The 25,612-nt window shown below is 45.7% G+C and overlaps 1 protein-coding gene across 1 annotated transcript in view; it reads right to left on the minus strand.

Annotated features, from left to right (window-relative positions):
• Nucleotides 1–3,844: 3,844 nt before the first annotated feature.
• Nucleotides 3,845–25,612, minus strand: part of RAB22A (RAB22A, member RAS oncogene family) — a 64,101-nt gene continuing 42,333 nt past the window's right edge. Inside the window, exons 3-7 of the mRNA XM_043480692.1 lie at nucleotides 19,153–19,234; nucleotides 10,981–11,052; nucleotides 10,782–10,888; nucleotides 10,123–10,232; nucleotides 3,845–5,902 (exon numbers count right to left, since the gene is read on the minus strand). Of these exons, the coding sequence (XP_043336627.1) occupies nucleotides 5,805–5,902; nucleotides 10,123–10,232; nucleotides 10,782–10,888; nucleotides 10,981–11,052; nucleotides 19,153–19,234 (469 nt within the window). The 3' untranslated portion in view covers nucleotides 3,845–5,804. The remainder of the gene's footprint in view (nucleotides 5,903–10,122; nucleotides 10,233–10,781; nucleotides 10,889–10,980; nucleotides 11,053–19,152; nucleotides 19,235–25,612) is intronic.

Genomic DNA, 25,612 nt, shown 5'->3' on the forward strand with positions numbered 1-25,612 from the left:
GAGGAGAGTGAAAGAAGGAAATCTTTTCCAGGGCCATAAACTCTATCCACACGACACAACAAATGGTTTAAAGACAGAGGCACCCATTGGTGGCTCTGACCAACCAGATGCTGGTAACTCTCCCCACGCTGGACTGACCTGACATTACGTGCATAATCCATATTAAGAAAAAGTGTCCTAAACTGTGTAATAACCTCATGGGCAAAGTAAGCGGAGGTATACAAGTTTAAGCCCTGCTTTCAAGGTTTTTCCAGTGGGGGTGGGTGGGTGGGTGTTGAACTGACAATTCAAGTATAAATTTCATGAAAAAATCAGTAACGATTAATTAAGTGTTAAGCTCCAACGTGAAATAATGGGCTGCTGACTATTTCTGAAGGGCGGGGGGGCGTGTTCCCTGTAGCCCTGGCCTGCCCCATGGCAGCTGGGTGCTCAATGTGGGCTTTGGCCTTGCCTCGTGGAAGAAGGGGTGGTGGGCTTTTCTCCGTGACCTGAAAGGTGAGTGCTTCCTGAACAATTTTAATTCTGAGTGAAGATTACTGGCTCTGTGTGTGAAATGCTGTTTTAAAGATGGATTTCTTCTTCAGTATTGCATTAAACCATTCGCTTCCGGAAACATGAAGAAGTTCCCCAAATCAAGAAGCTGCATCAAACCAGTGTGTTTTGTTTCTTTTGCAGGATTAACAAGATGATTAAGGTCTACACTTTAAAACTAACAATTTAGAGAAGCCGCTTTCAAAAAGCAGTCAGTACTATCTGAGGATTTCCCATTAATTAGCTGAATTCTTGGCACTTGAACTCCCGTTCATGGAAAGCTACCCAGAATTTTATTTGTTTCCATTATGAAGCATTTTGATGAGGCACTGGACTCCAGGACCATCCACACTGATCTGAAAATGAACTGGCAATGAATTAAAAAAAAAAAATTCGGTTAAATTTGTTAAGACTCCATGGTTTTAACTCTAGTATCTACTGATGATAGATCCTAATCTTACTATCTACTTAAAATGTTGAAGGTAATAAAAGGAAAAGATGGAAGATTCAAGACTTTTCATTAAACTTCTGAATCCTTTTGTTTGGAAGCCACACATATTCTAACCTATCTGGAATTGATTATGCTCTAAGAGGAAGGAACACAGACATTAGTTATTTCTGATGGTACAGACCAAAAATTAAAGTTGATCTATGACTCTGGAAGTCCTTCTAGATTTGGAGGGTAAATCATTTTCCTTATATGCTATGAGAATCCTGAAGGACAAACAGAAATAAGGAGATTCTTGGTTCTATTCATTCCCTTTCTTCATTATGTCTAATGAAACTTCATCATAACAGGTCACTCACATATCATCCTCTTGGACTGAAAAAGTGGAGGCTCCTGAAAAATGTAACACCTTCTTAATTTTTTTTTGAACTTTCATTTGCACATAAAACAGGACAAATGTCCCAGAATTTCACTAATGTTTCTTGCAAATCGGATGATCACATTGCCTGGATTTCTATTACTGGAAGTTGAGACAAGTAACCTTGTTGTCAAGAGAAATGGGCAGGGGTCATTTCTTTCAGTCCAAGGCCAAATTCTACCCCCACTTCCCTCTGCTAAAACCATACAGCATCGTGTTTATCTCCTGGATAATTCTGTTGCTTGGACTGTTTTTTTAATCACAGTACCATAGGAGTTAGTACACATCTCCTAAACATTACTCTGAATCATTGAACCATTTTTGATGGACCACGTGTAAGTGAGAGCAGGTCTATGGTCACTGCTCGACCCCTGAAGGTACACCCTATTTCTTCTTTTAAAAAATACTAACTTTAAAGAGGGAGACGATCTCCTGCAGACAAGTCATGCTGCTCGTCCCTTTACAACAAATTTAAATAAGGATTTTCACAGGTTTCCACTCTCCAGCTTACCACTGTCGTTTAACTTTCATTACAGAGATGGGGGAGAACATTTGCAGCTTAATGAGTTGAGAGAGGGAAGGCAGCCTGAGTCTGTGGGCTGTCATTAGCCCCAGATGTTCTACAGTGGGTCTCTAGTATAGAAGAGAGTGAAGGGAATTCCAGTGACTTTTCCCCAGAAGGGAAAAGTTTCCTCACTGTTACACAGGTTCTTGCAGAGACATCTGAATGTATGGGGGTCTCGTCTGTCATACATGTAACATGCTACACACGTTATTTCTTATATACAAAGGGGCCATGAATCACGTTCTCAGTGTGTTCTGGAAAAAAAAAAAAGAGTGAAAAGATGCTTATAAGAATTTGCATAACCTCTTTTGAAATGTACTCTCAGACCATGAAGGATGCATTTAACAGTGAACAAATGCCTTTTCAAGCTCTGAGGCTGACATGCCAATTAGTGTACTGCTGTCTTAATTAAACTTGCCCATTTTAACGTGATGCTGTAACAGTCTGGATACGCTGGTCTGACGTCTCCAGGAAAGCCATGCAATGTCATCTGAGGATGTTTTCATTACTCTGTCAGGGTTTAATTTAGAAGGTCTCACAGACCTATGCTCCTTCTTGAGAACAGAAAAGAAATAAATACAAAAACGTAAAGAGAAGTTCTGGAAGTAAATGTGGTTTTCTTTCCCTTTCTACACATGTATAAATAACAAAACCTGATCGCCTCAAGAAGGACACCGGCCCACTTAAGAGATGGAGCCTCCGGCACAAAGGGTCCAGTCCTCTCAGATGTGAGGAGGCACCCAGGAAGTGTGTATATAATGGGGGGCAGGCACTTCCCACAAAATCATACATGGGTGACAAGGAAGTGAGTTATTTTACAGGAACCAAACCTTTCCGTTGCAACGTGTAGCACGTGGGCCTGACTGTGGCTGAAGAGCAGGTGATGGAGGTTTCATTTAGAACGAGAAGGACCTGCAGTAGGTACTTCTCCTTAATCACTTCTTAAAGAGAGTTTAAGATGAAGGACACTTAATCATACTCCCCCTTTATGTTCTTTTAATCACCAAATGATAATTAATGAGTTATCACAGAATCAGAAAAACACTTGTGTGAAACAAGAGTTCTGGAGATCACTGGTTCCTAGGACTGGACGCCAGCAAAGACCTGATTTTCATTTCTCTGAGAGGAATCAACAGACACTCAGAGCTAATGAATGGCTTTTCTCTTTTCAGTCCCCCAAGTTTTTAAAGATGGCCCTGCGTCATAAGAGAACCGAAAGCAGATTTTTATAGGTGGGCTGTGTCTCAATTCCTTCACGAGCTAGCTTTTTCTCATGATACGAAGTAAGAATAAAGGATGTATGAAACATGTATTAAATCAGTTTACTCAGGTGAATAATCCAAAGTGGGCTCAAAATAAAACACTGCTTCTGATGTTAATATCCATCCTTGTGCTTTAGAAGCAAACAAGGTAACGGAAAACATCTTTTCCCCTGTTCTCATCGAGTATGGATTATGGATTCTGAGAGAGCAAGGTGCCGTTGTTATTGTTGAGTATTAAGAAGACATCATGTGAGGTACAGAGCCACAGTGATTTCCGAGACAGATTGAGGAAAATGAGGGCAAGAGAGGCCCCCGAACTACGTGGGGAGCAGGTGAGGAGGACCACGAGGATCAGGAGAAGGCGGCAGCTGCGGGGGCTGAAGGATGGACTGTGCTGGGCTCTGTGCAGCCCACGTCACAATGGGGTGAGAGACGCTTGGAGGGGAGGCCTCACCCACCAGAGAGGCATGGAAGCACGCTGCCCGACCTTCCCTGTGCACCCCGACACCATGAAACCTGCCACGCTGATGGACAGCTGTGGTGGAAAAAAAGTCAAGGTCATAGATCAGACCTGTGTCATCTTTTGGTGAAATAAGAAAGGGCCACACACGCCTCATCTCTTGGTAAGTCGAGTGTTTTTATTTTGTTGTCATGGAGACAGAGGCCTGGTGGTGGGAATGTCAGGGACCAACCAGGGCAGTGGCCTGATGGCCAGTCCATTTGGATGTATATGAAGTAAAGCCTAACCACCCTTAGCTGTGAAGTGCCCGGCCCTGGAATCACGCACGCTGTCCAAATCTTGCTACTCTCACACTGGGGAGGAAAGCTAGATGCCAGGGGAGGAGACAGTCCCTACGCACTTTAAACAAAGCAACTTGAGAATGTTCACTACCTACATTCCTTCTATACGATTTCAATAATAGAATAAACAATTCCAAATGCTCAAGATATACACCATGGGGAAGGGAATTGTTTTTCACTTAATCTGAGTTATAATTTTCCCATTAAAATCTAACCGTATCAAGTGGGGGGCATGAAGAAATAACCATTATTTTTAAAAGTTTTGACTGTTCAGTTTAAGGATAGCTCTGAAAACACAATTTGGTTTGAAATTCAAGCTGTTTCATTTCCTATTTAATCTTGTAAATTTCCTTCCCTTACAATACTCAGGTTGGAAGGGTGCCAAATTAGACCAGGAACAAATTTTCACCAACTTCACTTCAGTGCTTTATTTTTAGATTATATTAAAAAGCTCATTAGGCTCCCTGAGGGAAAAGAGTGTTAACCACTAAGAGAGGCAGGGGAAAATAAGGGAAAGAGACGCGGAATTATTAACAAGAGAAGAAGCGCTCTTCAAACAGTTGGTCTGAGGCTGCTGTGAAAGCTGGAAGCAGCTTATTTCCAAGACCAGGTAAATCACGTGGGCTCAGGAGCTTGGTCCTGTACCCCGAGGCGAGGACGGACGAGTCAGGCTTCTCCAAGCAGCATCTGTCTGCACAGGGGTTTCCAGACGGGACTGCAGGGGAGGGGTGGTGGGAGAGGAGGCAGAGAAACCCTGCCAACCCGGAGCCACATGCTCTATGCTTCTGCACCAGGTAAACGTGCTTCAAAGAACCTCACGGACTGAGAAATGGGGGGCGCGCGCCAGGCCGGGGACAAGAGTGAATGGAGTGTTAAACGAAACATAGAATTTATTAATGTATTTACATAATTTATAATCTGTAAGCAGTGGTCTCATAAATATATGACTACAACTTTACATGTGCTAAGCAAGCGGCAGATAACTGTTTCCCCCACCAAGACAGCTTGGTTAAATAAAAAACGGACAGCATTTACTCCACTTTCTGGGCTTCCTCTCTTCTTTTGGAAAACATGGCTAGTCAGTTTAAACTGAATTTGCAATTCAACATGTTCCAGGCAGCCTCTCTACCATCACCATTTCGATCGTCAGAGCTTACCTAAAAAGGTGCCAGTGACGTGCCTGGGGACACACGTGCGACAGGGTCCTGGGCTGCTGCGCCCAATGGAAAGTGCGTCAGAGACGGCAGGGGTGGGTGCCTCTCCATCAGCCCCAGAAACAACCCACGTCAGCTTCAGACGATCATAACTGCCATCCGTCCATGGTGGTAACGGCACACATTCTAAATGCTACCACTCCCTCTAACAGTGGCAATGGGAAACCAAGGGAAGGAATGTCTCCACAAGGTCATTTTTTTTCCCCTCAAGAACCACGAAAGTGCTAGTTTTCCCTTTACAAATGTGACATAGAATCTTGACTACAAAGCTACTCAATGATCTCATCCTACCATCCACACAACTGTACATTCCTTCTCAGCAAGATCAGGAGCCAACGATGCAGTCCCTGTGTACACAGAGATTCTTTACAGGACGGAAGTCCACAGACTGACGTATTATTGCTGCAGTCTCCAAAGGGGAGACGAAACCGGTCAATTCCTGTGAATCCTTGTTGCCCGAAGAAGATCCAAGACTGGCAGGCGACCCCCGGAGGCGGGGCCTAGCCCTCCCTAGACCTGTCAGGACCACCTACTTCATCGGGAAGCCCGGGGGGCCGAGGCCCGGTCAGCAGCAGCTCCGCTTTGGCTCCGAAGGCTGTCTGCGGAGTTTGAAGCCCTTTCCACCAGAAGGCGGGCTAGCGTCAGTGGATGGAATTCTTCGACCTAAACCGAGAGGACAGGAGGGAGGGCAGTGAGCATTCACTTTCTCAGGTTTCTTTCTCATACATGACCATTCTACACATGCAGTTTGACAGGTCTCATTAAAATTAAAAAAAGGTAATAAACTTCTAACTTTGGAAGACGTTTAGATGTCACAGAAGAGCTGCAGAAGTAACATGCAGCACTGCTGGGTCCCCTCACCCAGTCTCCCCCGGTTTGGGGACCTCATGGGATGACTGTGGGACTTGGCAAAAATGAAGAACTTGACACTGGAACATCATTATTCAACCAACTTTCAGCTGCCATCAGTTCCAGACTTTCTGTTGCCATCAGTTTTCCCACTAATATCCTGTCATTTTTTTTGGTCCCAGGGTCCAAAGAAGAGTATCACCTGGCATTTAGTATACATTTTTTTTAATGAAAAAGATTTAACATGTTAAAAAAAACTGCATCAGAACGTCCCTGTCCTTCTTATAGCAGAGGCCACCTTCCAGAGAGAGGTGTGCGCAGACATGCACAGAACACACACGCACCCATCCCCATTCTTAAAACCCAGGCAGGAGCAGACTGCTCTCATGTCACGCATCCCGGGCACTGCTCAAGCAGAGTTCATCTACACACTCTGTGATGCTGTGTCTGTGGATGTCCTACCCTTGATCCCCAATTCACAGACAGCTAGCTTGTTTCCAATATTCTGATGTCATTAACAACAATGCAAAGACTATCTTGGTGTAGGATAAATGGACCGGCTGGGAAGAGTTGGTCATGTAGTTCCACTCCTGGGTGTTCATCTGACACAGACACTGCATTCCCAGGGTCTATCTAGCACAAATGCAGGAAGGACGTGCAATTTAAATTTTGACAGATGCTGCCAAATTGCTCTCTGAAGAGGCTGCACCACTTTATTCTCCTCCCAACAGTGCATGAGAATGAATGGGTTTCACTTTACTGCTCCATGAAGCATAGTGTCAATTTCGAGAGAAATCTTAAATCACCCAGTCACCCACCCTCCCTGATAACTCCAGGGCTGCTCCCAGTACAAGGAGCAGTTCCTAACTCTGTCTAGCACCTTGGACGCTCACATTAGTCAGGAGCCAGAAGCCCGTTATTACGTGTTTGTTCAGGCAGCGATCTCTCTCTTCCTTGAATGGGGCCCCAAGCTCTTGGAGGAAAGCAGCATGTCTCTCTAGCTTTATGTTCCAGCATCCATTCCGCACACCACCTGGTGCTGAGGTACTCTGAAACCATGGGATGAACTGACACCCACATGTTTGGCATTAAGGAGGCAGAGCAGCAATCTGCCAACTCCCAGGTCCTCAGGTGCCCAGACGGGAGCCTCCAGCTCGTCCAGCAGCCTGCAAACTGGGGGGCGGGGGTGGGGGGCAGTACATAGCATGGTGCCTAAGAAGTGAGGAAGCACCCCTGGTAAGTCCTACAAGCACTTTCAAATGCCAGCATGCACTGTTATGACCACAACGCAAATTTATTTAAAAGTTCTACTGACTCTTGTCATCAGTTATTTCTCAATAAATGGATGCTGAAAACACAGCTGGTGTTACAGAGCCATCTCTAAAATACTTTTAGAAGAAAGCAGAGGAGAACACCTTCATGACCTGGGAATAGGGAAGGATTTCTTAAGCAGGAGCTAACTGCAAGGTAAAGTAAGGACAAAGTGGATACATTAAGATTCAAAGCTCCAGTTCACGGAAGGAGTTGATCCAAAAATGAAAGTCAAGGCATGGAGTAGAGCTCTCCAATAGACATAACCAACAATGGACTCACAGCCAAAATAAACTATAAACATTAGGACAAAGGCAGATAAAGCCATCAGGAAAACAGGCAAAACTACAAAGAAGAGGCTATTTAAATATTATAAAAATGTAAACAGATGCCGGAAAGGTGCTTGACTTCATTCACTGTCCAAAGTGGCGGGTCATGCCCCTGCCTGCCCGACATGGAGTGACTGGGGTTCTCAGAGCCCACCAGTGTCCGCGCTGACAGGTGGGACCACCCTGAGGACCGCTGGGCAGTAGACCTGTACTCAGTGTGCGCATGCCTGAGGACTCAGCACATCTTCTCCTGGGTGTGAACAGACCCCCAACAGAAACGTGTACACGTCGTGCACACACTGGACAGAAGCAGAGCGCTCACAGAGGTTCTACCTGTCATAGCCCGAAACTGGGGACAACTACCAGGTGCCTATCCACACGGCAGCTAACACCCCGTGGAGGTGGCCCGCCCTGACACACACTCCACAGCAACGACAATGAGTCACACGCTCATGGGGACCTATCTCCCAGATGTGATGTAGCGCCAAACACACCAGAGAGCAAACCCAGTATGTTTTAAAAAGAATAGAGTCTAAAAACAGGTAAAACAAGAAGAGCTGGTGGTCAGGATGGGGGCTTCCTGTGGGAGGGGGAGGGGTGAGGTTCTTGGGGCACATCATGGTCTTGACACGGGTGTTGATCCAGGAGTCTACTCAGTCTGTGAAAACCCCTGGAACTTTATACTTCTCACGGGAGCACTCTGCAGCATGTGTATTAGATTGATAAAAAGCCAGCAAACCCAGGCCCCATGCTAACTCGATTTTACAATGCCCAGTAAATAATAAACTTAATTTACATCTCTCTAAATTTTTCTAATTTTTTGGAACATATATTTTTTTTAATTCTTCACAGTTAAAATGAGTATGTACAGGCTAGTTTTTATACAGGAATTTTCACTGTTGGTAGGCTTCACTACCTTCCTATTCTTAATATTGCTATAGAACACTACAAAAACAGTGATAATTACGATACCACACACTTAGATATTTTAGCCTGAACTAAACTGTGAAAAATTCCTGACTAACTTTACACACTGCCTTTTAGGAACGCATCTGAGTAACTGTTATTTACAATCGAGGAAGGCGAAAAATATCATTGCTCTCTAATGTTGGAAGGAAGGGGCTGGACTAGAGCTCACACACCAGAGTCCACCAGCTGTTCCAGGCAGCAGATGGGCCCGGCAGGCCTGCATGGTACTCTGAAAATATTTCAGTAAGTAGCCAGATTTAAAAAGTGTGACATGTTACATAAAATGCAGATCTCTGAACAAACTAAAAACATCAAAAAATAAAAATAAAACCAAAAGTAACCCCAGTAATGGGGTAGCCAGGGGACTACTTGCCACTGTCGTCCACCTGCTGGAGCTGAGCCTGCCCTGGCCAGCTGTCAGGGTCACTAGGGCTTCCCGCAGCCCCCAGGTCCTGGGGTGCCCCTAGGTCTGCTTCCCTGGGGGCCGTCCCCGCCTGGCCCTGCTGGCCCTTCCTCTACATGCTGGCCAAGCCCCCTTCTGCTTTCAGATCTCCCCAAAGGATGGATCTCAGTGTGGCTTTCTCCTGTCCTTCATGTGCGAGTCTGACTCGTTCAGTTAACACGAACCTCAGGGCTCTACACATCTGCTCTGTCAGGGTCTGGCTCCAATAGTGCCTCCTCAGAGAAGCCTTCCCTAACCACCTGCAGAAACTCTTTCATGTCAGTCTATCTTATGTTCTTTGTATTCCTGCTCATCATCAGAAAAGGTCTTGCTTCCCTGTGTGCTGTCTCTCCCCCAGTGGACCGCAGAGGCTGGCCCGTCATGCTTGCTGCTGTCTCCCCGAGTGTGGAACAGGTCTTAGTGAACATTCTGATGAATTGGAATGAAATGAATAAACAGATACGATCCATGGATGGTCCCAGAGGGATGTGGCAGACTCTCCCATTGAGTGTCATCACTGTAACACTTCTGAAAAGGGAAAGAGGAGGTGAGGAGAGAGTGTCTTAACCTCTCACTGGCAAGAGCCTCATATGAATTTCTGAGGACTTCCTTATGAGGGAATTACACGCACGTTCCATGTCCCTTTATTTATCTTATTCATGCTCGATGACTTTGGATGACTAACTGAAACACATTTAAAGAGAGAGAGGACAATGACAGCTTCCAGGACCCCAAGGCCTTGCACATTACTGATTCAGGAGCAACACTCCTCCTAGAAGGAAGGGCCAGTCATCAGGCAGCAGCTCTCCAGCAATTACAGCCTGATATGAAAACCTACCGTCACTCTTCAAGTCTCAAACCTCACTCCATTGAGAACAATACCAGAGTCTAGACTGCTCTGTGTAGGGAGGAAATCCTCCCTGGCCAGATTCCTGCATTAAGTTGCTGTACAAAGAAGACATGAATGAGGTAGGGATACTCACTAATTTCTATAAAGAGTTCATTTATGTTTATCGCGTTCTTCGCACTTGTCTCTACAAAGACTGCATGGATGGAGTCAGCGTAGTCCTTGGCATCTCTCTCCATGACCTCTCTGGAAAACAATAAACTGTAGATCACAAACTCTACCCATCAGGAGCTTAATGTGATCCCCATCTACCCAGTATTTAACCAGATTCATGATGATCAGAACAGAACCTGGAACCACTAGCAATACATCTAATGGAATGGTCAGAGAATCACCATGGTTTCTCCCCCCACCACCCACACTACAGCCCTTGCTTGGAGGATCACAGAAGTGGTCCAGAGAAACTGCCAATCAACGCGCTTTCCTTAAAATATCCTTTCCCCATTTGAGCACCCTGTGTCACGGGAGCTGAGGCTACATCAATCTCAGATCATGTTCAAGTGTGCTGCAGCTGATGTTTAAATAAATTACACACCTGTCTCGATATATAATCTAATGAGCTTTGAGTGTCTGAACTCTTAATTTTAGTTTGAAACTTCAGGATCCCAACCGAACAACAAAAAGGAATTTTTCAATGTCAGAGATAAAACAGAAGCTAGATTCTTCTACTGGATAGTGCTCTGTTAGAAGAAGAACACACAATCAGCACTGGTATCTCCTGCACTAATAACTTACCTTACATCGATAAGATCACACTTATTTCCTGCAATGGCAACTACAATATTGGGTGGGCCGTGCTGCCGAAGCTCTTTTACCCAATTCTTTAATGTTGAAAATGTCTCCTGTAACACAAAGGAGGAAAGCAACTGGAGACTGAAGCGACCTAAACAGAGTTTTCAGAACAGTCTCAAGAAGATGGTATGTCAGGCCTTACTTCTTTCGTGATGTCGTAAACAATTATAGCTGCAGCCGAGCCCCGGTAGTACATTGGCGCTAAGGCACGAAACTGCAGAGAAGAGAGAAAAATAAACAACAAAATTGGGAAAACTGGTTAAATATACTTCTTACTAGACTTTGAAGCCCATTATCCCCACACAAAAGGTAATCTTTCTCTTAAGCCAAAAAAGATGACATGATGCTTTAAAGCAAATGAACCAGTAATTACCAAAGGCAAAAACTTCAAATCTAACACTGAAATGCCACTCAGAAGGTAGTTTAGAATACACTTTTATAGGAATTAAATACGTGCTACAAATAATAGTTTCAGTTGAAAAGGCTAATTGAACTCAATGTTATAATTTCCAAATTCATTTGTTCAGTAGTCTTTAAACTTTGGCTCCCCAAACTAACAAGGAGATAAAAATAATGCTGTAAATGTTCTCCAGAGAAGTGCCTGCATTTGGGTGTCGTAAAGACAACCTGCAACCTAAATGCTGATTGTACTACAGAAATGAGTATACATTTACATTCACGACCTGGATGAGCTTGTAACTCACTTTTTTGATATCGTCCACATACGCGTGGCAATTCCCCAAAGCGGGTATATATCTCATTCCATTTACATGCACTTAACTCTGTGTTAATGCAGGGCTTCTTCCCACCAATCACCCCCCAGCTCTCCCCCTCTCCCCCAACACAACAGGGAAGAGAAGGAAGGACAATCTAAATAGAGAGGCTGATTTAGTGGGCCACTTGTTTTGACAGGGTGTGAGATGGAAAATGGGATGTGCCTACCCCAGTCAACCCTGGTTTCTGGGCATGTGTGTGTGCTGGTCAAGCCTCCTGCTCAGTGAATGTGAGGTCAGCGTACAAGACAAGACTCTGACTTGTGCTTGATCTTTGTCATATCCCCTGACTTTGAAACCTGGCCCCTACACATGATGTGAGAGGTACTACAGGACTCCCCTCCTGCTCTCTGTTCTGTGGCTTCCCTCCAAAACACAGGTAGACACTGCTATCAGAAGTGAGCACCTAAGAACTGTTTAGGTGCAGGGGGATATCAAAATAAATGCCAGCCTCAAATATCCATCCAAGTTTAGCGTTACTAGTCTCAGGGAGAAAGATCCCTGCCTCTGGGGTCAAAGTTGGAAAACTTGCAATAAAATGTTAAGTTTTAGACAGAGAAAAAAACAATAAAGCTTGTAAGCAACTTTAAGGAAACCAGATGATTAGGTGGGAAAGACTCTGAACTGCCTCCCTGGGATGACAGTCAGAGGAGCACAAGATGGAGCAAAGGCTATGGCGCTAGCTTTCACTTTTGAGGCATTATTCCAGCAACTTCCTTTACAAGGTTGTTGGATTTTGTGTGTGTGTGGTATTTAAATTTATAGAGTAAGATTCATTTAGAGAAGTGCAAAAATCTTAAGGCTGATATAAGGTCTTAATTTAGATAAAATGACAAATGTGTATGTATACATTCATCCTATCCCATCCCAAGATAGAAAATGCCTTTATCAACATGAAAAGTTCCCCAATGCTACTCTTTTCACCCCCCTTCTTTATTCTTGATGGTAACGCTTCTTTTCAAGTCTGTTTACTGATATAGATATAAAAACTACAGTTTTCTCTTGCTTATGGTTTGCACAGAATATCCACTTCCATTCTCTTATTTTCAAGTGATCTCGAGGTTTCTATGTGAGGTAATCCCTTCTATAACCAGCATATGGTTTGACTTTGACTTTTGATCCAATCTGACAAACTTTGCCTTTTAAGTAGAATATTTAGTTCCTTTACACTTAATGTACTTCCTGATATATTTGGTTTTTACTGATATTAGGACTACCATTTTGCTATTTGCTTTATATTTTGTTCCATTAAAACAAAATAAAACTGTTCTTCCTTTCTTCCCTTCTTTTGCATTAACTATTTTTTACTGTTTACTTTTAATGTATTAATTTAATTAGTCCATTGGTTTTTTAGTTATACCTCCCTGTATTACTCTTTAAGTGGTTGGTCTTGTAACTACAATATATGTCTCTCATAGCTGACTTAAGAGTTTAAAACGCACCACCTTATGTGAAAGATCAGAACAGTGCAAGATTTCTTATCCCACTGTCCTTTGTGCTGCTGTCAAGTATTTTAAATCTATACGATAACCCACATAATATTGTAATTTTTGCATTAAACAGCCAATAATTTCTTTTTAATAAAAAGAAAAATCCCCAGATTTTTATATTAACCGTTCCAAGTGGTTCTTGTTGCCTCCTTGGATCTCAATTACTATCTGGCATCATCCCCTCTAGCCTAAGGACCTTTCTGAGACCACTGCTGCTAAATCCTCTCTGTTTTTCTTCTTCTAAACATGTCATGACTTTGACTTCATATCTGAAAGATAATTTTGCTAAGTGGATAATTCTGACTCTTTAAAATGGCTCCATTGTCTTCTGGCCTCCACTGGCTGTGGAAGGCTATTCCTCTTTCATAGTGTTGAGTCCTGCATGTGCCTATGGTATTATCTCTGGCTGCTTTCAAGATTTTCCTCTTTAACTTTGGTTTTTAGCAATTTGACTATGATAGACTTAGTCGGAGATTTCTTGATATCTATGAGTCTGCTATACTTTTGGATTTGTGAGTTAATTCCACCAAAATATGGAAAAATTTCAGCCACTGTTTCTTGAAACATCTTTTCTTTCTGTCCCCCCACTTCTTTTTCTTTTTAACAACTTCTGGGTCTCCAGTCACACACGTTTGATCATTTGAATTTGTCCCTAGGGTACCATGGTTCCTATTTTTCTACTCTCTGTTCTTCTGATTGGTTAATTTGTCACTTATCTGGTGGATTTTTCATTTTAGATATTACAGTTTTCAGTTTTAGCATTTTCATTTATCAGTTGTCATTCTCTGAGAGACTCCCCATCTGTAGTTATATATTTAAAATATCTGGTTTCCGTTATCTTCTCTGCAGTGTTAAAACACTGGCTTATCACCCTGAGATGGTTTTACACGTGGTTAGGGTGGGTGTATGTGGGTCTCTACTCATAAGACATGGCCCTTTGGCAGTTTCAGGGGGATCCTAGGGTACTGATTAAGCCTTATATAACAGGCAGAACTGGACTCTAAACTCTGCTTATTCTCATGAGCAGCAGCAGGATCTCTGCTCTGTCCTGTCACCTTTTCAGCTGTTGGTTTCTGTTGAATCCCTTAGTGTCGCTCCTGTGCTTTCACAATTTTAGGGTTAAGCAAAGCCAGGAAAGGAATTTATAAGCTGATTTTCAAGGCTTCCTGACTTGTCAGATTCATCTTTTCTGGGATTTGCCTCCTCATTTCCCAGCTGCTCTAGCAACCTTAATCTCTGCCCTTAAATATTGCAAGCTACAAAGACAGCCCCCCGCTTGAGTTCTAGCTACCCTGTGCTGCATGGTCGTGGGTGTGCCCTCTGGGGGAAAAGCCATGAAAACGTGAGTCTTATTCGATGTCACTCCCTTTTCAGTCCCTGCTCCACAGGACCTTCAGAGAGTTGTTTTTTAATGCTTTGCCCAATGTTTATACAGAACTGTTACCTGTGTGAGGGTTAGCCTGTTACAAGCTTCTCCTCCATGACTGACACTGAAACTCTTTCTATGTACTGTACTTGTGGTATAAAAAAAGAAGGCAGCAGCTTACAAAGAGACTCAAAGAATGTGAGCATAGTTTTGCTCCCAACCAGGCCCTAGATCAGAGGCTGGCAAGCTTTATCTGAAAGAGGCCAGTGAAAAACACGTTAGGCTTTGTGGATCACGTGATCTCTGCCGCAACTTCTCAACTCTACTATGGAAGCAAGAGAGCAGCCACAGACAGCAAGTTAACAAATAAGCACGGCTGTGCTCTGAAAAAACAGGAAGTAAGCTGGATCTGGCCCGAGAGCCACAGTGTGGACCCCAGTCATAGATGTTAAGCGACGTGTACACGTTTTCCTGATTTCAAACTTGAGTACACCCCTTATGTGACTCCTGTGACAACAAATGAGTCCAAGTCGTCCTGGCGCTCTGACCTCTAGAAATGGTCATCAGGAGAAACCACATTAAGATTCAGGGACATAAATCTTCAAGACTGGCTGCAGTGTCTATTAGATTTCGGTTAAGAAGATTTTTTTATATGATCACACGCAGATGGCAAGTATTTGAAACGCTGCTGCTACAGTTACGGAGCACTTCTGACATGGATGTGAGGTGCATGTTTGTGCAGCAGCTAGGTCTGTCGCTATGCTTCTGGAGGAGTCCTTGTTGGTGAAGGAAGATTGGTGGGGAAAGATCATTTAAAATGAATTCATTTAGGGATGAAAAGGTCTGAAAAGGCTCTGTCTTGAGAAAAAAATTATGAAAACAAGTTTCATTTTATCTGGTATTAGAAAAAACTTTGGTTTATTATTGAAACCAGTTTCTTGACTGAACACTGAGTCCAAGTTGATTGATAACTGGACCATGATTCTTCTGATAGAAGCATGTTGTTCTTGTTCAGTCACTAAGTCACGTCCGACTCTTTGCAACCTCATGAACTGCAGCACACCAAGCTCCCCTGAACCATATGCTGGCACAATATGGTATCTATTTTTCATTTCGTGTTTGCCTCTCCTAGTCCTGTCACAGGAAGGGAACTTTTACAAAATATTTGAGGACTCCTATCGGTTTTCCCTAGGCCTTTTGATACACAAATCATTATCTTCTGAGGCACTTATGTCATCACTTTGATCAGTAGCTTTCTCTTCACTTAATTTAACAAGCTCCCTACCATCAATGGCTTTGTATAACATCTACAGAATTCTCCAAATCACTTTCAGTGACTTAATGAAATTACTTTGCAATCAGTTGTGACTGGACCATCAAAGATAATCCATCTGTGAAGACGTGAGGATCAAATGGGAAGGATGTCCGAATGGTCAGTTCATCATGAATGGTTGCATTTTAGGATGACTTCTGATTCCATGATAAATCTCATTACAGAGAACTGAATAACAAATACATAGATATCAGAAATGCCTAATTTGAGGCACATGCTACTCACATGACAGAAGTAGGGGGAGGATCTGGGCCTGTTTCCCTGTGCCAGACTAGGGCTCACAATTAAATGACATAAATCCATGGGTATCAGTGCTGAGCACCAGGGGCTGAGCACACAGATGTGAGGACAGCCCCTGCCCCCAAGGAGCTCACTAACAGAAGGATAAACAGGTAAGGAGACGGGGTACAACCTGGGGGTTGTGGGCAATCACAAGGATGGTTCAGGATATAAAGAAATACACTGCAGAGTCTACCTGCTAACTGGTCTACCTGATACCTGAGCACCAGGTCAGGCCCTGTGCTGGGCCCTGGGAACATAACCCCGTGGGCCCGGTTCTCAGTTTCTGTGGGGAGAGCCTGTCAGGAGAGGGGTGTGGACAGGTATCTACTTACAACTTGGAATGAGGGTTCTGAGGGAAATGAATAGAGCACGAGCTGGGGCGGGGCTGAGGTGCAGAGGGGTGAGGGAAGACCGTGAGCTGTGACGCTGAACTGGGACAGAAAGGCTGGTAAGGAGCCCGATGGGCAGGCTGCGTGTGAAGGGAGTCTTCCAGTGCGAGGAATACTGTGTGTGAAGGCCGACTCTGGTGTGTCTGAAGAAGTGAGTGGAGGCCCTGGGCAGGTGAGGGGAGGCTGGACCGGAGGCCCTGGAGGCAGGTGGCGCAGGCCGCGAGGGCTCTGCACACCCCTGGACAGAGTGCGGCTCCCAGGAGAGGGGCAGCTGGCAGTTCCTGAGGAGGTGAGCAGGAGGGTAACAGGGTCTGACTGAGGTTTTCACAAGGGCCCCCTGGGTCCTGTGAGGAGAATGGACACAGGGTGACGGGGCTGGGAGGAGGGAAGGCAGGGAGACCAGTGACCAGGAGACAGGAACTCCTGGGTGACAGTGAGAGGTGGCAGATTGCTGACAGTGGACACAGGAAGGAGTGAGTAGACTTAGAAGCTGGAGCTGTCAGGACAGCTAACGGGGAGGAAGCACCTCCAGACTCACGCCTGAACGAGGCGGGCCTGTGGCAAACTGAGGAAGGCAGGGGTGGTGGGGAAAGCCCCCTCAAGGCAACATGGGATGACAGTTTTGAAGGCTGAACATGCGTTCTCCAGGCTAACGCTGGGAGGGAGGGTGTTCCAAGCAGAGGGAAGGACGGGATGTGGGTGTGAAGGTAGGCGCTGGCCTGGTGATGGCAGATCTGAAAGGTTTGTTTGGTCTTGGAGGATGAACTGGTGGGAGGAGGTGACAATGGAGAGTCTGGCGGAGGCTGGCACCATCCAGACCCAAAAGGCTGTGTCTGGGACAAACAGGCAGGAAAGGTTCACAGAGGCGCCCTGGAGGATTTTCACAGCATTTCAAACAGTCTATGATTCCCTGTTGATGTTGAGTTCTTCTTAAACCCTATGATCTGGCAATGACCAGCTGCAGCGGGGGTGCACAGCCAGCGTCCCTCTCCTGACAGTCTCCACGGCGCGAGGCTCTGCTGGGCAGGCCTCCTGGGCCCGGCCGCCTCATCTGTATTCCCAGCGTGAGCCCTTCGCTGGCTCAGTGATCGAGCTCCAGGTAGGGGTGAGGGACATTTGCATCTCAGAGCAATGACTCCTGGTGCAGAATCAATTAGAGGTGGGGAAACAAGAGGCAGGCAGACCAGCTAATTACAAAACTTAACAGAATCCTGCTATCATGGCAACAGCAAGAGAGAGGCATAAACCCTCGTGTTATTCTTTTTTTACGTTCTGAAAAAAAAAGAGATGTTATACATCACTGTGTCTATGAGGACAGGCTCTGATTCAAGGCATAATGGAATCTACATTATAGAAGGATGCTTTATGATTAGGGCTTTGCTGTCTCATCAAATATATCAGAGGGGTAACTGAGATGTGGAATTCACTGAAAGGGTACATATATTACTGGTATGAAGAGCCATGAGTTTGTGGCTAACAGGCTGGATGCCAGGGCTATGTCTGTGGACATACTCAGGGAGGCTCCGTGGGAGGTGGCCCTTCTGAAAGATGGGTGAGTGATGCTTGGCCAAGACCCACCCACCTCAGCACACATGGCCCAGACAACACAGGAGCAGTGGGGACCAGAGACCAAGCAGATACATCTCGGATGAAGAACTGGACACGGGGTGTGACATCCAATGGTTTTAAAAAAAAAACACAAAGCAGAAGAAACCAAACAGAGCAAACTTGAGACGTGAAATCCGTACAAATGTGCGATGTCTACATCCAGGACAACAGAACAGCTTGTCGTGTTTTCCTCCATTTGTCTGTGATGATGCTTGTCAGGCTTTACAGCATTCGAAGCATCTATGCTGTCTCAGATAAGACTGTGAGGACAGACTATTTCTCCTGATTACTTCCGCTATACTTTTAAGGGCTTTAAGATAGCACAGTGCATCCATCACATGCTCTGTTTTGATAACACTCTTTAAAAACAAAATTAAACAGGAGCTGAATAACGGGGCAGCTGCAGACACACCTCAATGGGGAACTCAACACAGAAAAGGATGGGGCGGCAGCAGCAGCCGGACCCTCCCCCACCTTCTGATCCCGTTCCATTTGGGTGGGCTTTGCCAAATCCTCTTCTGCACTGCGGTACCATGGCCCTGGCCCCACTTCTGGCCCAGACCCTTCCGAGGCAAGACAGCCATCCTGGACAACTTTATCATTAGGCATTTATTAAGCACTATTGCATGGCACTGTGTTAGCTCATCCATTTCACTTAAAGTCTCAAAATTTATATGCTGTTAAAGTTCCCTCTTTAGCTCTTAAAAGGCGGCTATAATGAGATGTGCTTCACTCTCCCTTCCTACCACTAATTCTTTCATTATCTCTGCTCGAGGATGGAGCCCCCAAATCACACACCATGCTCTGAGTGGGGTTTCATCAGGCTTGTTAGTCAGCATTTACTTGAAGACACTAAAATGTGTAAGAACGCCCTCAGTGCCCATAAGCACGTTCTCCATCAGTGGACTTCGTGGTTCCAATTGAGAAGGAAAGGGCTGGCCGTGCAAATGGGAAGATGTGTGTCTGGCGCAGAGAAGGGAAGCGAGTGATGTGAAGTGATGGGACCCAGCAGTTGCACTGGTGCTTTCATCTTGGCCTCAGAAAAACACATAGTAATGTAAAGAGTGACTTACTCGTTCTTGTCCAGCTGTGTCCCAGATGAGGAATTTATGTAGTTCATTTTGGTACTGGACAGTCTTGGTCATAAAAGATGCCCTACAAAAAGAGACCTAAACGATCAGAACACAGTTATTTAAAGCACGTCACCAGCCCCAGTTGGAAACATCGCTTAGACTCCAGTTCTCACACTCCCGCTCCACACTACATTCTGACTGTGCTCCTCTTTGGAGTACTGATGAGACACACTCAGATGCTGGCAGCATGCTCTAAGACGAAAGAGTTCTTTGGCTTGTGGCTGCCCAAACTTCACATCAAAAGAACCATGAGATAATTTGATAATCCAGACATCAGCCTCCCTTGTAATATATTCAAGCTGTTCTTTAGAAAGATGGCACCATGGGAAAACTATTGTGAAAACCTGTGTGTCCAGGAAATGAGCGCACTAGTAATGAGCAGTAGGTCATTTGGCTTTATCCTCAGCCCGTTCCTAAACCAAAGGATCATGTGAAGAGCTAGTGTTAGACTAGGGTTAATAAAACTAAAATGCCAACAAGCAGCAGGAAGACTCCCAATCACCACCTCTGTGTTTCAGTAACAGATCGGCCCCCCACTGGTTGTCCTGCAGGGTCACGTAGAGCCTCAGGGCCACCCCGGTCCTGGGTGGAGAAAGAATGCTCCTGTGCAGGTCTTCCTGCCATCTGCGAGGGGCTACTCCATGCAGGGGCCTCTGAAGGCAGGGGTCAGGGGCTTGTGCTTTTGGGAGAACCTGTGAGGAGCTGTGGAACACGTGCCTAGACCCTCTGGAGGCTCCCGGCTAAAGATTCTGGAGGCCTGTCACAGGCCAGCACTAGCTCCAAAGCTACCTTCTACTCTCCCAACCCACAGGAAAGCTCCCTGCTGGGAAGTCCTTTGTCTCTCAGCCTCCTCCAGGCATCCCAGTCTGGCTGAAGAACCCAGAGATGATTATGTCTACTTTCCCACTGAATAAACCTTCTGGGGCCGAGGGTCAAGCTGTGCTCTTGGAATCACACCCTCATCATCCTAATCAGGACAATGAACTCAATGGCTAGACATTTTCACATATTCTGAATCTGAAATATCTTTGAAAAGATTCAAGTAGCAGTTACATAATTTCCAACAAAGTGCAAGCTGAAATCGATAGAATGACTTTCTGAAGCATTACTAAGCTTAGGTAAGTATCAGAATCCTTAGTTTTAAAAACTTTTTACACTTGCCACAGTTAAATCAGGATGTGCACCAGGACTTCTCACTTTAGGGAAGATCTGAGCCTTCAAAAAGCCTTAGTTATTGTGAAGATGAAATGATAAGATATAGTGAAAGTGCTCTGCAAATTATAAAGTACTGTCTGTAAACAAGGTATTATTATTGTTATGATTATTATTTAAAGGCAGCGCCAGGAAATGTCTTAGTTCAGACTTTGCTGTATTAGTCCTAAGAGCTTGCAGCTCAGTACTCATTGATCACGGCTGTGCTGTCAGAGGCACACAGGCACCGGGCCTATGACAGAGCCAGAGCCACCCCACAAGCCCGGGCTGGCTGCTCACAGGACAGAGGAGAGACATGCTGCAAGCAGACAAAAGCCGGAAAGTCACACACAATGGTAAAAGGAGATGTTCCGCTACTGGATCAGAACTGACGGAGGTCCAGACTACCTGCCAATCATCTCCCGTTTACTCAGAGTATAGATTCACGACTCAAACAGGGGATGACAGACAAAAAGGCAGCTGCTATGTAATGTAAGGATCTTGAGGGATTGAACCCAACTTCCGGTCTGCAACCTTAGACCATCCATCCCCTTCTGTCCCGTGGATGCTGCCAACGCAACTCCTTCCCAGCGGCACTACGGTCTCGTCGTGCCTCCACATCTGTTGGTGTCTTGTCCTTGTACTGCCTGTGTCACTGGCCAAGCCGCCAGCTCTTTAGGGGTCTTATCTGTCCTGTCTCAACCAGGCAGGACAGCCTCTCCCCCTGCTTATTCTGCACACAGGCGGAGTGGCTGTCTCCCTGGAGCAAAGTCCCCAAGCCATGACGACTGGTGTGGGGGTGATCCTATGTCAGCTGGGCCCACCCCAGGCCTCTCATTCCACCCAGCAACAATCCCACACTGTGACTGACCATGAGCCCAGCACAACCCGCCTAGGCCACTGCAGACATCAAGCCGGTCTCCTTCCCCTAGACATGAATCCTTCCAATTGTTCCTGCTTCTGACTTCACGCTGACAGTTCCTTTCCTGTGAATGCTTTCCCTGCTGGCCAAATGCTCCTCAGGCTTTAGGTCTTAGCTCAGCTGCCGAGAGTCACAGAAATGTGTGTGGTCCACCCAAGACAGTTGGCTTCGCATCTCAACTTCAACTTCACCCTGCAACACACCATCCCGTTTTGTCCTTAGGGTGTCTGCCACAAGGCCTGTACAATGTCTGCCTGGTTTATTTGTCTATTTTTAAATTTACCTGTTCAATGCCAGGAATTATGGACCTTGTGGTTCACGTTTTCCTCTGTAACAGGGGCATCTTCCTCACCTCCCCACTGGCTACCCCAGAATTCTGACAAAACATCTACCACGTTGCTATAAGCCGCTTGGCCTTCCATGATGTCCACAGTTCCAGGGAGTCTCAGCCAAGTGCTCCTCGGAGCACACAGTGAGAATTGCTTTTGAAGCGCAGAGAGAGCTGAGGTTAGAGGTGACTCGGGGGGCTTTTGAGCCAGGAGTGTGGCCTCGAGGAGGTGGGGATGGGGTGTCACCAGCAGGGCTGACCATGCCCAGGGACGTCCTCATGACTTGCTCCTACTCAGCCGTTAGGCCAGCTGCCAGGCATCAGCTGGGCGTCTTGTCAGAGGTGGGTTCCCAGAACCCTGCTAAGGAAGCAGCCATGATGCTGGACGGGGGTTTGGGGGGGTGTCTCCCCGCTGCCAGGGCCCAGCACAGGTGGTGGTGATGGGACGACCGCACCCCTCCTCCCCATGCCCCTGAAGCCTCTCACTGCAACGGGCATCTCTATGGATTTCTGAGAACCAGAGGTCTTGGCCTGTCACACCAATAAGGACCACTTCCTCCCTGTTGGCACTTGGATTTGGCTGGACTGATCTAGAGTGATGACACCGGGGCTCGGGGTGGACATGGGACGAGGTTAGGCAGGCCTCCCGCACGGCCCCCGGCTTCAGGGTTTCATCCATGGGGGACACGCTTTCCTGACTCTGACTGACCGCAGCCCTGCTCTGCCGTCGGGACACTTCATCCCTGTCCCCACACTGAAGGCAGCGAAGATGGGGCTTAATTCCTCTCCATCCTCACAGCAGTCTGTCTCCAATTCCGAGTTCTCAATCAGAACGTGGTGTCGGCCTTCCACAGAAACTCTGGTCTGCAGCTCTTGTTACTTCCATCCACTCTGAGAGAACTGTCTGGCTCTCCATTTTATATTTAATCTACACTTGAACTTCAGTCCCTGAGGTAAACTCATAAATTGGACCCTCATCTTCAAGCGGGACCACTTCTCCCTCCCACCGTCACTCCATCCCAGGATCACTCCTTTAATGTTCAAGTTAAATGACACGGATGGTAGGATAAGTTCATATCTGGCTTTTTGAAAAACAGGCAATGGCTTCCTGCCATCCAAATGACACATTTTTATTTTCCAGCCTGCCATTTACTTGTCTGATACCCTTATTTTTCACTACTAAACCATCTCTCTTCACTCTGCCTAGGCAGATCTTATTACCTCTTTAATCTAAAATCCCTACTAGCATTATTTCCTAAAGCTAGACTGCCTTTCATAAACTTCTCCATTTTTCAAGACTTTCCAAGTCGTCACAATCTTTGGTAGGAGCATGAGTTCCCAGTGGAAGTACTTGCTACAAGGGGTTTTAAAAACACCTTTCCTTTACCTGCAGTGGACTCGCTGGGCTCCTTCAAAACACAGGTGTGCCCTGCCTCACAGTCCAGTACCTCCGAGCCCTTTTCTTGGAATGACACACAGATGCTGTCATCCTCATAATGGTGCAAGTGAAAGGTGCTCAGACGTGTGGCACTCTTTGCGACTCTATGGACTCTACAGTCCATGGAATTCTCCAGGCCAGAATACTGGAGTGGGTAGCCTTTCCCTTCTCTAGGGGATCTTCCTAACCCAGGGATTGAACCCAGGCCTCCTGCATTACAGGTGGATTCTTTACCAGCTAAGCCGCCAGGGAAGCCCCCTCATAATGGTATGTGGTGCCTTTTAATGAATGTCCATAACCTCAGCTCTGTATGCAGGTTCCAGAGTCTCATGTACCTTTAAACTCTACCATTTGTCATACTCATGAGATCTAAGAGCTGATGTGCCATTCTGTACCACCCAGAAGTTTAAGCGGGGGTGTCTGCCCAGCAACAAGACCTGAGAGAGGGTGGGGACACATTCTACACAGAGAAATGGCAAGAACAGAATCAGAGAATGGTGAAAATGTGCAAGAAGAATGCCAGTGGTTCTGTAGAGTGAGCCCGGTGAGGCAGGGCTGGGGTGGTAACCACATGAAAGGCTCCGGGTAGGGCGGGGGCAGATGGGGGATAAAGGTCTACAAGATGCTGCACCTTCACCCTGATGAGCCTCGGCTCTGTGAGGCCCTGTTTCCTGTTCATCAGGATCTCCCAAAGGCCAGGGGGTCACCATCACCGTTTCTGCCATATTTGTGCTCCAGTGGTATTACTTACTGCTGAATAGTGTAAAAAAAAATCATTCTTCTATTTTTTTTTAACTTAAACTTGTCTGAGCAATAATACCGGTAAAATTAAAATCCCACAGGATTCAGGGACTAGTTTTGTATTTTCTAACACACAATGAAATATTTAACAGTATAAATTTAAAACTTCCACCTGTGTACTGTGTGGAGTCATCTGAAGGGTGACGCTCTGGGAGAGACAGCTGAGAGTGTGAGGAGCTCCAAGGGGAGGAAGGGAGGTGTCATCAGACCTGTTTGAAAGCTGAATTCTGGAAGCACACAACAGGCCTCTGGTCCTCCTGCCAGATACCAAGCACTTAATAACCCATGGGTGAGTGAGATGGATGTCTATTTTTAAGGACCTTACGGGGCAGAAGTGGAGATGGAATTCTAGGCAAAACCCGGGGAATACTGAGCATCGCTGAGCGCTCGAACAAGATAGAGGGAAATGGAGGTGAGCTCCGAGGCCGTGAGAGGGTCCTGCAGAAAGATGGGGTGGGCTTGATGGGTGTGAAGGGACACCATGAGGCTGACACCCTAAAGCCAAAAGGTGTGGGCTGCTGAGAGGGACAGTTCTAAGAAGTCTGAGGCAGGATTCTGTTGGCTCAGGCAATGGTGTGTGTGATGAGCTATTCAGGAACTTTCAAACTGTACCTCTGCTCCTTGATTTTCAGAACAAGTAACATGCTCACAGGCTTCATGACCCACAGTGCAGAGCGGGTGCACTGGACTGAACTGTCTCCCCCACACCCCTCTGTCCAGCCACTCAACTCCTCGCCCTGGAAACTATCTCATCTGCTTCTCAGGTCGCCTTTCTGATACGCCCATGGTTTACACAGTGTATGTGTATGCAGTTTCCCCTGCAACCTTCTTTATTAACACAGATGGTAGAACATAAAACATACTTTTGATTATTTCACCCTGTGCTACAACCTAGGAGGTCATCCAATGTAAGTACGGAAGTTTTCTCAAGCTGGCCTTTCCCCCTGTATCACAGTCTATCAAGTGATTATACTATAAATTATATAATCAGACCCCTGCTAATCAACAGTGCTGCAATTACTAACCTTGGACAGTTACTGCCCTTGTTGTCTGAAACATACGTGAGTAAGTTTATCCGAAGGATAAAGTCCTAGAAGTAGAATTTCTGGGCAAGGATATGAGACAATAGCATTCTCACTAAGCGTGCAGGCTTTTTAGACAGACTACCCGCTCTGCTTATTAGTTTTGCCACCAACTGGGCAAGTCAATTAACCTCTCTTTGCCTCGGTTCTCTCATTTGAAACCTAGGAATAACTTCAGTACTTATAACACAGGAATTTAAAACGCTTTAAATTTTACCCAAGTAATATTAATGAACAATAACATGCTGTATAGGGTTTGATGTTTCATATTCTCATGTAACTACTCGTGTAACTACTGTCTAAAACAAGATACAGACCATTTCCCTAAGCCCACAAAGTTTTCTTATGCCCATTTCTAGCTAAGTCTTGTACCTACCTCAGGCAAAACATTTTTGACCTCTACTTCACAGATGAGTTTTGACTGGCCTTCGGTTTGCTATAAATGGACCACCAGGGAAGTCCTCTCCTGACCTGACTTTAAATATTAAATTTTATTAGATGAGCTTAACAGCCGGCTAACTGGATGCAGTGGAGGAAGGATCAGTAAATGTGATCACAATTTTGAGGAGTTATCTTGGCTTTCCAGTTCCCTGCCGGGATCCCTGTGCCCTGGCTACAGTCACCCAATGTCCAGCGAA

The sequence above is a fragment of the Cervus canadensis genome, chromosome 10 (assembly GCF_019320065.1).
Source record: "Cervus canadensis isolate Bull #8, Minnesota chromosome 10, ASM1932006v1, whole genome shotgun sequence".
NCBI classification, from domain to species: domain Eukaryota; kingdom Metazoa; phylum Chordata; class Mammalia; order Artiodactyla; family Cervidae; genus Cervus; species Cervus canadensis.